The sequence below is a fragment of the Protomyctophum parallelum genome (assembly GCF_964188405.1).
Source record: "Protomyctophum parallelum genome assembly, chromosome: 20".
Taxonomy (NCBI): Eukaryota; Metazoa; Chordata; class Actinopteri; order Myctophiformes; family Myctophidae; genus Protomyctophum; species Protomyctophum parallelum.
This window is the reverse complement of record NC_139718.1, coordinates 43,227,821-43,240,925: the sequence shown is the minus strand read 5'-3', so window position 1 is coordinate 43,240,925 and position 13,105 is coordinate 43,227,821. Positions and strand designations below refer to the sequence as shown.

Sequence of the window (13,105 nt, the reverse complement as noted above, 5' to 3'; positions counted from 1 at the left end):
TTTTTGAATGTGTGTGTGTGTGCGACTGTGTGTGTGTGTGTGTGTGTGTGCGTATGTGCCTGCGTGTGTGCGTGCGTGTTGGACAGACAGACAGAGAAATGACGCAGGGTGGTTCCCAGTCACTTCCCCATGCAGGTCCCCATCAGCCTCTCCGCTCCACCCAGGTCAAACGAGTCACCCCATGCCTAAAGTTGTTGAAGGCTGTCGTTAGCTAAAACCACCAGACTCCCCACGCCGGCTGGATGAGTCCTCAGACTGACTGCCTGGCTCTGACTTAATGACTACTTGACTAGCAAACTGCTACGACCAAAAGCGCGTTTATGCGCGGATGTACGCGAGCCCCGCAACATACTGTACGCAGACTTTTTTAAAATACGACTCGGATCTAAAAGTGTGCACGCCGTGTCATGCGTGTGTGCGTTTTAAGTGCGTAAAAAGCCTGGTGTAGCTCGGCCGTAACTCATACCCCCCCCCCCCCGGCGTGCGTCTTTCTTTTCTCTTGTGAGAGAAAACGAATAACTGAAATTACAGTGAATCTCCGGACGTGTGAGGTAAAAAAAAAAGGACATTTTTGTGTGAAACTCACCGCCCCTCTATTTGGCTCAACCCACAGGTTCTTCTTGTGTTCCTGTATAGTGTGTATGTGTGAATCTATATGCGTGTCGACGTCGGATCACTGGTGCATGTTTCAGACATAAGAATCTCTCACGTAGACGTCAGAGCATACATGCAGGGCCCTCGGCATGAAGGCTGAGATTTTGCCCGTGCGCGACTGCACGTGCAGCTCCTTTGTGTGTTGCGGGTGTGCCTCCGTGCGTGTGTGTGTGTGTGTGTGTGTCTGTGTGTGTGTGTGTGTGTGTGTGTGTGTGTGTGTGTGTGCGGCTAGCATGACCTTCAACCCTTCCTGTCACGCAACACTCAGGAACCTGAATACCTCTGAACCTTGCATTGACGTTTGCTAAAAGGAGGCGTTCGGTTACTTCGGTATCATAGATACTGTACCACCGACACAGGATCATCTACCAAAACGAGAAGGCCATATTTCCTTTTTCCCCCTCTACTGTATGTACAGTAACTGCAGATCAATATAGACGTCATACATAGAATATAATACGTTTGTCAATGGTAATTTAAATGGTAAATCGTGCGTTTATTCAAAGCGCTTTACATAGATTGTGCATTACATTCACCTATTCACACACACACACACAAGCGCGAGGAAACCATGCAATGCACCGACCTGCCCATCGGGATCAGCAGCTTGCTCAAGGGCACTTCCACACTAACTCTGGGGGAGTCCCACAGGGATCCAACTGGGAAACTTGCCGTTCCCCAGCGGGCCGCTCTATACCCCTGTGCCACTGCAGTAGTAGTGAATGCTAGGGCCGGGACTAATTGCGATTAATTACGATTAATTAAAGGACAACTTTAGTTTTTTTCAACCAAGGTTCATGTTTTAGTTTGTTATTAGATAAAGTAAAAGATGAGTGTTAATCTTTTTTCATTTGCTGCTTTCTTTCGTTTTAGGGAATTTAGCTGTTTTTGACAGGGGGGCGGGGGCATTCGAGCATGGGTCTAAATATGTATTTTTTAACACAATTTTATGGTGATTTATTTTTTTATGGTTTACTATAGTCCTAATAAACGTCAGGAAATTACATCTGGCCACAGAAGATCACAGGATCTATTGAATGTGAAGGTAGCCTACTGGGGGAAGGCTTATACTGTATGTATACAGTAGGCTCAATATGTTTGTCACATTCAATAGATCCTGTGATCTTTTGTGGCCAGATGTAATTTCCTGGCGTTTATTAGGACTATAGTAAACCATAAAAAAATAAATCACCATAAAATTGTGTTAAAAAATACATATTTAGCCCCATGCTCGAATGCCCCCGCCCCCTGTCAAAAACTGCTAAAATCCCTAAAACGAAAGAAAGCAGCAAATGAAAGAAAATGAACACTCACCTTTTAGTTTCTCTAATAACAACCTAAAACATGAACCTTGGTTGAAAAAAACTAAAGTTGTCCTTTAAGTACAGAAAAATTTATGCATTAAAAAAATTAACGCACTATTTTTTTCACCGCGGAACGTTGTCACTGGACAGTTTTCAGACGGACCTGCGCACCAAGTGTCCGTGTCCTCTTCAGACAATAACACCACCAGAAAACCGCAGACAGTTCACCAGACTGGGGGAAGCCGCTGAGATCACTTTGCTTGTCCCCGTGGATTGGAAATAGGATTTTCAAAGGCTATCCGATGGTAGCGTGGATTACAGCACAGTTGTGTGTTCATTATTCAATAAAGAATTATTACCCCTATTACTACAAAAACAATGTTTTATTGCTTAAACTTATGTATTCACTATTCATTGATTCACTAGTATACCAAAATCCATTTGAAGAAATTGCTTTCTCACTGTTCTCGGGTCAAATAATGATATGCGATTAAAATGCGATTCATCTAGATGAATTAATCGCAAAGCCTCTGATTAATTAGATTAATTTTTTTAATCGAGTCCCAGCTCTAGTGAATACACATGCACTCCTCCTACAACCAGTCTGAGCCAGGGACGTGCACACATAGACATAAACCCATTCTGACCTGAGATCAGATTCATACGAGGTTTTCCACTGGACACACACTGGTCTGATTAACCCATTCTGACCTGAGATCAGATTCTAAAAATGTCAGTCGTTCTTCGATTAAAAAAATAATAATAGCAGACCTACAAGCTCGTAAAGCTCGTAAATGTGTTTCGAAATCCATGTCTTTACACCTCCAGCATAAGAGTGCGGGGTTTGCGCCCCGAAAATAGCTGATCTACAATCTCACAACGCGTCGCAGCGCTACGCGCTGTGAGCTTGTAGATCAGCTATTTTCGCTATGTTTTTGTCCAAAAGTGCCCTCTTACGGGGATTTTAGCCCCTGCCTCTATAACACTCTCTGCACGCCCCTGGTCTGAGCAGTGTAGTATTATATAGCACACTTTCAGCGTTTCCACAAAGAGTCATTGCTGGTTGAAATTCCGGGTCTAATCAGGTTAGAGGGCACTTGCTTACTAAGTTACTGCCATTACTTTCAATGCTATACGAATGTCCTTCTGACTGCCCCTTGTTTGCTTTCTACGAATATCTTTCCCGTTAACGTGTATACGCAGCAAGCCGGGCTTTGCGCCGCGCCGTGAGCTTGTAGATCGGCTATTTTCACTATTTCTGAAACATCCGTTTGCTAGTTTATGACACTATAGAGCCTACTTGGAACGATGCAAGTTGGAAATGCATGTCCCACCCAGTTATTATGTCTGTGTCCCTTGTGTGCCCATATATGGAGTTCTTTGTCGGGCATGCCCGAATGTGGAGTCTATGCAGATGTACGTAAGAACGATGTCAGGACAGGCCAGCTCCATATATGGAGATATAGGGGTGATCGGGTGCAGTGCCCGGACAGAGGCCTTTTTGTGGCGGTTCTGGACAACTGTGGGTCCGACCGACTTGACACCGGGCACAGACAGACAGACAGACAGACAGACAGACAGACAGACAGACAGACGCACAGAGACATGGTGTACCTTTCTTTACAGTATACTATGTACTTGGACACCTTTTGTTCCTTGAGGTAGAGTCTAACCACGTCAAATATAATCTAGGAGATCACAATTACGCAATGCATACAATATAACAGGAAATAAATTAAATGCACATATCCCACACTTTCTGACATACAAACACATGCTCCAATGGTCCCCTGGGGTGGACTGGCCCACAGAACGTACCGGTCATATTTGTCTTTGGTATGACCCGGCCGGGGATCGAACCCCGACCTCCCAGTCTCAGGGCGGACACTCTAACCACAAGGCCACTGAGCTGGTATACTGTAGGGGCCGCTCAAATTATGATATGGATATCTTTTTTTAAACAGGCAGGCAGGCAGGCAAAGTGAGTGACAAATAAACCCTCTTCTATCTTGAATCCTTTTGCCAGCATTCAGGGCGTCTTACTGGTTTGTCAACAGTAAGAAGTGACGACTATTGAGTGACGATTATATGATTTCTTTGTATATATTTGATAAACCATTTCCCTGTTGACAACACAAGCGATTCCATGCAGCAACTGGTATTTTGGACTGTTGCCAGGCAAAACACAAAAGGTGTCGTCGCGTCACACAAAAAAAAAGGTTGGCCTGCATTGCACGCCAGCTTGCCAAGAGGTTAACGCGGGCCAGCTATACTTCTCTTTGTGGCGTCATGGCAGGCATGTGCATTTATATTTCCACTCATTGTGCAAGAAGCACTTCAAAGGTTATGCCTGGTATAGGCACAGTGGGTACACTCCACTCAATGAGCTTATAAGGTCACTGCTGGTGCAGATTCTTAACAACACACACACGAACAATTCATTCTGTCCATTTCTTGTGCAACCGGTGAAATAAGAGTCAGTGGCTTTGGTGGCACGACGTGTGAGTCTCGGGAGTTTGAGAGAGATCATTTAGATAACGAGCAGTCGTCGTTCACGGAACGCCTCTTGTCCAGATCAGATCACGTCAGATTGACCAGTGGTGGAAAGTAACTAAGTACATTTACTTAAAACTGTACACACGTTTGAGGTGTCTTTTACTATACTCGAGTACTTCCAATTTCCAGTACTTTTACTTTTTTATTTTGATTATTATTACGAAACATGCATTATTAAACACTTGTAAATCTGCTATTTGCAAAAGATTTGTATACATTTGAAAACTTGAAATGGGACATTTTGCGTGACGAGGACTTTCTACTTTGTATATTTTAAGTACATTTTGATGCCTTTACTTTTGTCCTTTCACTCAAGTACATCCACGTAACTCGAGGAAAATAGCCGATCTACAAGTTCACAATGCGACCGAATTTCAAAAAATCTTCCAGATATAAAAGGTTAATGCTCCACCACTTCTGGCGTCATCTACACGGAATACACTTTTGGTTGTGGGGATGTCATGATGAATTGATTTTCAGGGATATGCCAAGATGAAAGTGTTGAAACGTACACAACACCAGACCAACGGAAAAAACACGGAACATGTTGACAAGGCTTAGCTGACGCCACAACACACCAACGTGTAAACATACACTTCAAACCAACCCATAATAAATGGTTTTATGTAGTTACACACATGGTTGCCATCCAATATTCCTGTTCTAGATCAGGATAAAGTGAGAAAACGGGGGGAAATGGAAGGCGGCGCTCTTAGCACCTTTTATTTTGAAAATACCCGGCGCCCTGAATGTGTTAAACATTAACAGTGACAGTTTTAGAAAATAATGTAGTGTTTGTTTTGCCATATTTTTTTTTTCTCGTGGACACCACGTGATAGTGGAGAAATTACAATATCCATGCCAGCTTGACATACAAAAGTTGTACTGGCTATCCCTGAAGAAATTGTATCACAATTGCTTTTATTGTTTCTATTCTGACTATTCTATGTCCTGGTCTATCGAGTGCCACTTCTGAACATTCTGGGTTTAAGAAAGTTCTCAAAGTTCAGCCATAGTCTGATATTATCTGTTATACCGTGAATATTTAATTATACTGTATGCCAACATCCGATTAGGTTAATTTTGTAAATGCCACGGAGACATTTGTGTCGCACACACACGCGACACATTTGTGTCGCACGTGTGTGTGCGTGTGTGCGTGTGCGTGCGTGCGTGTGACTTCGGCCCGGTGAAGACAATAATGGACCTTGTTGATATAAAGAGGGTTGAATGTACTGTAATGATGTACAGCATATGGTGAGAGATGTATACAGAGATAGAAGTATATACAGGCGGAGTGAATCTCATACCTGCGAGGCCATGTCTATAAGCGTGTTGAGGGATAACATGCCGCCCTCTGTAGTTGTCAGGAAGTCCACCAAGCTGCCTGCAAGACAAATTATATCTGTGTATTATTTGTAAGCCGGGGCTGACACACACGGTATACTTTGATGTGCTGTGGCCTGATTAACCCATTTCATTCTGACCTGAGATCAGATTCTAAAAAAATGTCTTCTATGTGTCAAGTCGCTCTTCGATTTTTTCGAAAAATAGCAGACCTATATACAAGCTCGTAGCGCGCCACTCGGTGGCGCGCTATGAGCTTGTAGATCTGCTATTTTTCGATAGCTAAAGCACGACGTAATGCTAACACCAAAAGGGGTTCCCGCCCCCAAAATGGGTTAAAGCGTACACGCAGGTTAATATCAGAAGTTCTTTACTAACAGTCTATATTAGTAGCGTATAATGACGAGTATTACAATTGTGTCCATATCCAATGTATTCATAGAGTTCATAAAGTTAATTAACATAAGTATAACTAAATGCACTTGAAATTAAATACAGATTTTTGGGAATCAGGATTCCAATTAAAAAATTGCTAAAAATATTCAGGGTTTCAATTCAAATTGAGCAAAAATATAGCAGAAATACGAGCTCAAAAAAACGCGTGCGGCGCGTTTTGAGCTCGTAGATCTGCTATTTTTTGATACGACAGCATATATGCGCACGTGGCCCTCTGGAGTGAGTGTGGAACTATATACTCAAATATATATATATCTATATATGTCTTCAAAGTTGCCCACCCCTGGATTAAACACAGTGAAGTTTTACACATGACGAAACCAAATGGACCCAGGAGGGTACACAACATGGTTTCACTTCAGGGCAGTCAATGCAGTATTTGGTTGGAAAATGAATAACCTTTTCAGTGGTGCCTTTCCAGCTAAAGGCAGCTAAATAGCAGACCTACAAGCTTGTAGCGCGCCACCGAGTGGCGCGCTACGAGCTTGTAGGTCTGCTATTTTTGAAAAATCAAATAACATGGCTTTTTCAGAAAACTGTCAGGATGTAGCAGACATTTTTATAATCTGATCTCAGGTCAGAATTAAACACGTTAATGTCCAGCGTTTTCTTCTACTCGCGGTATTTCTGATCACAGACACCCTGCGCTGTTTGTGCTCAAATACAGCGTTTTTATTAAATGGTAATATAGTAGCCAGTGAGTCATGAGAATCCTACCAAAAAAATGAATAATGCAGCATTTAAAAAAAAAAAACCTTTGTTCAGAAACCTAATCATAATTTCCTCATATAAAAAAAAAAAAAAAAACCACCCTTGCACATAAATAGATGGCGATAGACCAGAATAGCCGTTTCAACCTTCGAGGACATGGAACATCGACAGGATGTGTGGCTGCTGAGTGAGCATCGGTCAAGATGATGGCAAGGCCTCTCTGACAACTGGGCCAGCTGGTTCCGGAGGCTCTGTGTCACACTTTGATTAGGAGTCGACAGAACAATACCTCCAGACCCCTGCCCGGCCCACGCGCTCTGCCCCGAGGAAATGCTTTTTAGGAAAAGACGAATGGCTGTGGCAGGCAGGCCAGAAGGGCATTTACTCCTCTCTCTCTCTCTCTCTCTCTCTCTGTCTCTGTCCCTGTCGCTGTCTCTCGCGGTCTCTGACTCAGTCAGGAAGCTCTCGTTTGAAGTGGTCGAGAGTCAAAGCAACATTAAGCCTTTTGTCAAGGTCAGAGGAGGAAAAGGCAGGATGCCACACCTGTTATGTTCCATCTTTATTGTCTTCGCTAATAAAAACCAAAACAAAAAAAAAACGGGGAGAGACGGCGATGATGGGAACCTCCGAGCCATCCTTTCTCCTCCTGACAACAGACAGAGGAGGCGATTGTGTTCCCCGCGGCGTCCAACACGTGGATCCCGGGGGAACACAAAGGGACAAAGGGGACGGCTTCATGTGGAAAGCCGCTGGTTGTTTTTTTTTTTTTTACTGGCCTCTCATAGACGGCCATACAAACACACAGGCTATAGTCACTGTGCTGTCGCCTCGCAGCGTCTCCCCGTGTACTTTTGCAATTGTTCCTTGTCGTAATGTAAAGTAAACGTGACACCCCCCCCCCCTCCTGAAATCGATATAGAATAAGCGTAGTATTGTGTGTTGACATATGCCTTTTATATTATATATAAAATATATATTATATCCAATATATATATTGGATGTATAGTAGGCCAGCATAGGGGATGAACGAGGCTGTGGCAATTGTCCCGTTGTGTTGGTCTTGTCCTGTGACCCGACCTCGGACCCTTTGAAAGATACAGTTAAAGGAGAGAAACTGAATGCTGAATGGCAGAACAAGCTGGCCTCGTCCGAGCTGCGTCTGATGGCTTGAAGGGGGGTGGGGGGGGATCTGTGTCTGTGTTCACTTTCTTGTTGGGAAATGTAGACTATTATGTAGGCCTACAGTAGTACAATTTCGTTTTAAAATGTAAGTTAATAATACATAAACCCTGGAAATCGTCAATTATCTTTTTCCGTAGAGATTTCCAATAGTATTTATATATTCTTTTAAGCCTAGATGATCAATGGCCATGAATCCTTTGATTCTGTGTTGTTGTTTTTAATATTTAATTGTATGATGTACTATATTTAATAAATACTCTTTGTTTAGATTCTTTTTTATCACAAAGTCAAAGGTTTATTGGTCATGATTCACCAGGATTCTTAAGCCCCAAACCACACCAAAGGGTCGGGTCGGGACACGTTTTTCTAAGGTAAACCACACCAATGCAACTCCTTGAGTTGGTCGGGACAAAACGTTTTTTTTTTAGGGTAACCCGACCCTTTGGTGTGGTTTGAGCTTTAGATGCCTTGATTCTAGGCTTAACATAATTGACATTATAAATATTTTTGGAAATCTCTAAACATTTTTTATTCCAAAATACCGTTATCTACAAGCTCCCAGCGCGTCCTGTCGATATTTGATATTTGTTGTACGAAGACGTATATCGGGCGCCAGTGTTTCTTTCACAAAATCACACCCTGTTCTGTACATGCGTGCGCCGTGCGTGTGCGTGTGCGCCCAGATGTCGTGCAGACTCTGGAAGTGAGCCACGCATCATCATCATCGGGGCTCGACGGGCGGTCTCAGTGAACAATGAGTCGCTGGATACCACTCTCCTATTTTAACACCCCCATGCTGCTAATGGTCATGGAGACTTCCCCTAGTCGATATTAACACACTCTTATTTTAACAACCCCATGCTGCTAAGTGGCCTTGTGGTTAGAGTGTCCGCCCTGAGACTGGGAGGGTCGGGGTTCGATCCCCGGCCGGGTCATACCAAAGACTCTAAAAATGGGACCCGATGGCCCTTTCTGAATCCAGTCCCTTGACTTGAAGTGCTCTCGGGAGGTTCCCTCGTCAGGAAGTGCCCCTCCAGCTGAATCAAGTTCCCTTGATTAGGGTGCTGGGTATAAAAAACTGTTTGGAGATACACTCGCCCTCCTTGTGAAGAAACAGGAAACAGACACTATTCGTTGCCATGGTTACCATCATGCAATTGTGTTACTTGTTATTTTGTTTGTACAGTTATATTGCATTGCATCGTGTATGTTTGTGTGACATGTGGATTTCATTAATATGGAAAAAGGAAATACAGCATGACTGTCAAAAATGACATATACATCCATGGTGTTTATAAATCATTGTGTTAAAAGTTGTTTTGTTTGTGTGGTTTCATTTATAGTTTTTCACGGTGGGGTAAATAAAGAGCCCTTGTGAACATCAGCTGGAGCGTTGTCTATTCTGCATCAGATGAAGATTGTTTAGGAGGAGTTTATTTATCATTTATTTGTAGTGGTACTTCCATTTGTAGGTCGCGGTTTCCATGCGGACAGAGAGCAGGGCTGCACAAGGCAATCGAGTCTAGATCGGCACAGACTCGCGCTCTTGAGGGCTTTATAAGCCACTTCCACTCAAGGCTGCTTGGTTTCGGACGACACTTAATATGGCGCAGCCTCGCGTGAACGCGCATATGGAGGGCAAGTGTGTAGGGCGAGTGGCGAGGAGCTGGTTTCAGAAAGGGGGGATGCCTCCCTGCTTGACACTCAGCATCAAGGGTTGGATTGGGGGTGTAAGTCCCTGCGACATACTAGCGTCATGTCCAGGGGTGTACTTGTACATCAAGCTGCCTCACGCTACAGAAACAGGAGATAGGCTCCTGCCCCCTATGGGCCTCATGGCTCGGCAAGGCTACCTAAAAATGCTGCTAATGGTGGAGACTTCCCCTCCTGGATATGAACACACTCTTATTTTAACACCCCCCTGCTGCTAATGGTGGAGACTTCCCCTCCTGTGCATGACTCACTGTCAGAGAGCTGTCTGGAGGAAAGCAAGCGAAAGTTCACGTTTACTTTGAAACCCTTTCGGGGGCGCAGAGTGCAAGAGGCCGAAGCTGAAAATAGCCTCTCTCGGGTATAGGAGCAGAAGGGCATGTTTTGAGAGGCCCCGGCAAGCATCCAGACCGACTGTTTGTTTACACAATAATTACATTGTCGAAATAATCCCAGATAATGAACACGTATACAGTCCCCGATCCCTCGAGTCTATATCCTTGTGTGTGTGTAGCAAAGATTAGAATCCAAAGCAAATCTAAGGATCAAAAGGTGTTTGATTCCTTTTTTTTACAGAGTCGCTGGAGTGGAGATTGCATGTGAAAAGACGTGTGTGAGTCACGACCAGAGGCAGAAGAACACACAGGCGAGCAGGTAAAACACCCCATGCGCTCTTTGTTTCAGAATCACTCCCCAGATCCAGCTTTCTGATAACGGGTCAACATGTTAGATCCTGAAAGGCTATGACACCGGGCTGACTGTATAGTGCGTGCGCGCGCCTGTGTGTCTGTGTGTGTGTGTGTGTGTGTGTGTGTGTGGCCGTCCCCAGGTGCAACAGCTTACCTGGACCTGCACCGTCTTTGGTTTTCAGGTCTTTATACAGTGAGAGAGAGAGAGTCACTCGTGCAGACGCGCTCAGACATATTTTGGAATGATTCAGCCAAAGGAAAGGCTTAATTTGACTACGGTTGGATTTAGTCTCGGCCGAAGCATGAGTAATCGTCCGTATAAGACGGAAGTCCCCAGGGGCCACGTATTCCTTGCCTTTTGAGAAAAGTAATAAGAAAACAAACCTCCGATCCTCTCGATGACGTCTATTGGATTTCACCTTCATTGTAGGGTTTGCACGGCCTTTATGAATTGTTCTGTACTTGGGTTACTGTACCTGTCGCCCATATAAATCGTTACAATACATAAGAATGCTGACCGGAGGCTGTATATAGCAGTGCTTCTCAAACATTTCTGGCTCAGGCTTGCTTCTGTAAATAACCTTTCCATCCACGGCATCCCCTGCATTAAATCTTTACGTTATAGCATCTTACGTCATATTAACGGTACGTAAATATGTAAATCTGATCTTCCCCCAAAGATACAGTAGAGAGAATATCATCGTTTCCATTATAGGACAGATTGAAAATATATTTGATACTCATACGTTTAACCACTTAAACCATGGGTGGGCAACTTTGTCGATGGAGAGGGCCAATATATTTCCACACTCACTCCAGAGGGCCATTGTATATTACGTTACTGTCGTGGCAAAAATAGCTGATCTACAAGCTCAAAACGCGCCGCGGTGCTTGTAGATCAGCTAAGTCCAAATTTGATTTAATTTCAAATGCCTTTCAAAGGCCATTAATTATAGTTATAACTTTATGAACTAAATAAAAAAATACATTGGACATAAGAAAATAACATTTTAATACTACTCATTCAGCTACTATTTCAGACTTAAGTAATTAAAGCGGGTCATGTTTTAAATCAGTATTCTGATATCAACCTGAGGGCCACATCAAGTGAAGGGCCGCCAGTTGCCCATGTATGACTTAACCCATTCTGACCTGAGATCAGATTCATACGAGGTTTCCACTGGACACACGCTGGTCTGACGAACCCATTCTGACCTGAGATCAGATTCTAAAAATGTCAGTCGTTCTTCGATTTTTCAAAAAATAGCAGACCTACCAGCTCGTATCGTGCCACTCGGTGGCGCGATATGAGCTTGTAGATCTGCTATTTTTCAATAGCTAAAGCATGACATGATGCCAACACCAAAATGGGTGCCCTGTCAGAATGGGTTAAACCCTAGCATCTCTATTCTGGGTGGAACATCCACCAAAAATAGCCGATCTACAAGCTTATACAACGCGCCACGTTGTGAATCCTGTAAATCTGCTATATTTGGTGAAGAGCCTTTGCAGTTCTCCATGTAGTCTGCGATGATGAAGATGGGCTCCTATGCCAGTGGTCAAGGAACCCCAAATTGACACATAAATCTAATGGCATTTCTATCTCTGGGACCCCAATTTATATCGTAAAATCATTCCAGGTGACTAAAATGTGACTAAAACTAAATGAAAAACTATTCAAGAGACTATGACTAAAACTAAAACCAAAAATTGCTGCCAAAAGCAACGCTGCTCTGTGATGATGAAGATGTAGTTATACACACCGTTCTCCATGTACTCTGTGATGATGAAGACGAGTTCTGACCGCTCTCCATGTACTCTGTGATGATGAAGACGAGTACTAACCAGTGTTGTTTTCGTCGACTAAAACTAAGACGACAAATGTTCGTCGACTACCTTTTTTCACTGACTAAAACTAAATAAAAACTAAATAAAAACGAATCTATGATGACTAAAACTAAGTCTAAATATACTGACAATTTCGTCAACAAATAAAAACTAGACTAAAATGTTAGGAAGGGACTAGTGGACAAGAGATCCAGTTGTATGCTGGGTTGCATGCTGAAAATAGCAGATATACAATCTCACTCTGTGAGATTGTATATCTGCTATTTTCAGCATGCAACCAAAGTGTAAAATATGTCATTACAACGACATCAAGGCCTGTCAAAACACATTTTAGTCGACTAAATCAACTGTAGATTTAGTCGACTAAAATCGTATGACATTTAGTCGACTAAAACTAGACTAAACACTAGAACATTCCAGGTGACTAAAATGTGACTAAAACTAAGTGAAAAGAGACTATGACTGAAACTAAAATAGAAATTTGCTGCCAAAAACAACACTGGTACTAACCGTTCTCCATGTACTCAGTGAAGATGAAGACGAGTACTAACCGTTCTCCATGTACTCTGTGACGATGAAGACGAGTACTACTAACCGTTCTCCATGTACTCTGTGACGATGAAGACGAGTACTACTAACCGTTCTCCA

The 13,105-nt window shown here is 43.2% G+C and overlaps 1 protein-coding gene across 1 annotated transcript in view; it reads right to left on the bottom strand.

Annotated features, from left to right (window-relative positions):
- The window catches only part of lck (LCK proto-oncogene, Src family tyrosine kinase), a gene marked incomplete at its 3' end in the record, with an annotated part of 39,405 nt that overhangs the window by 4,408 nt on the left and 21,892 nt on the right, over positions 1–13,105 (bottom strand). Inside the window, exon 10 of the mRNA XM_083792313.1 lies at positions 5,825–5,897. Coding sequence (XP_083648439.1) covers positions 5,825–5,897 — 73 coding nt within the window. The remainder of the gene's footprint in view (positions 1–5,824; positions 5,898–13,105) is intronic.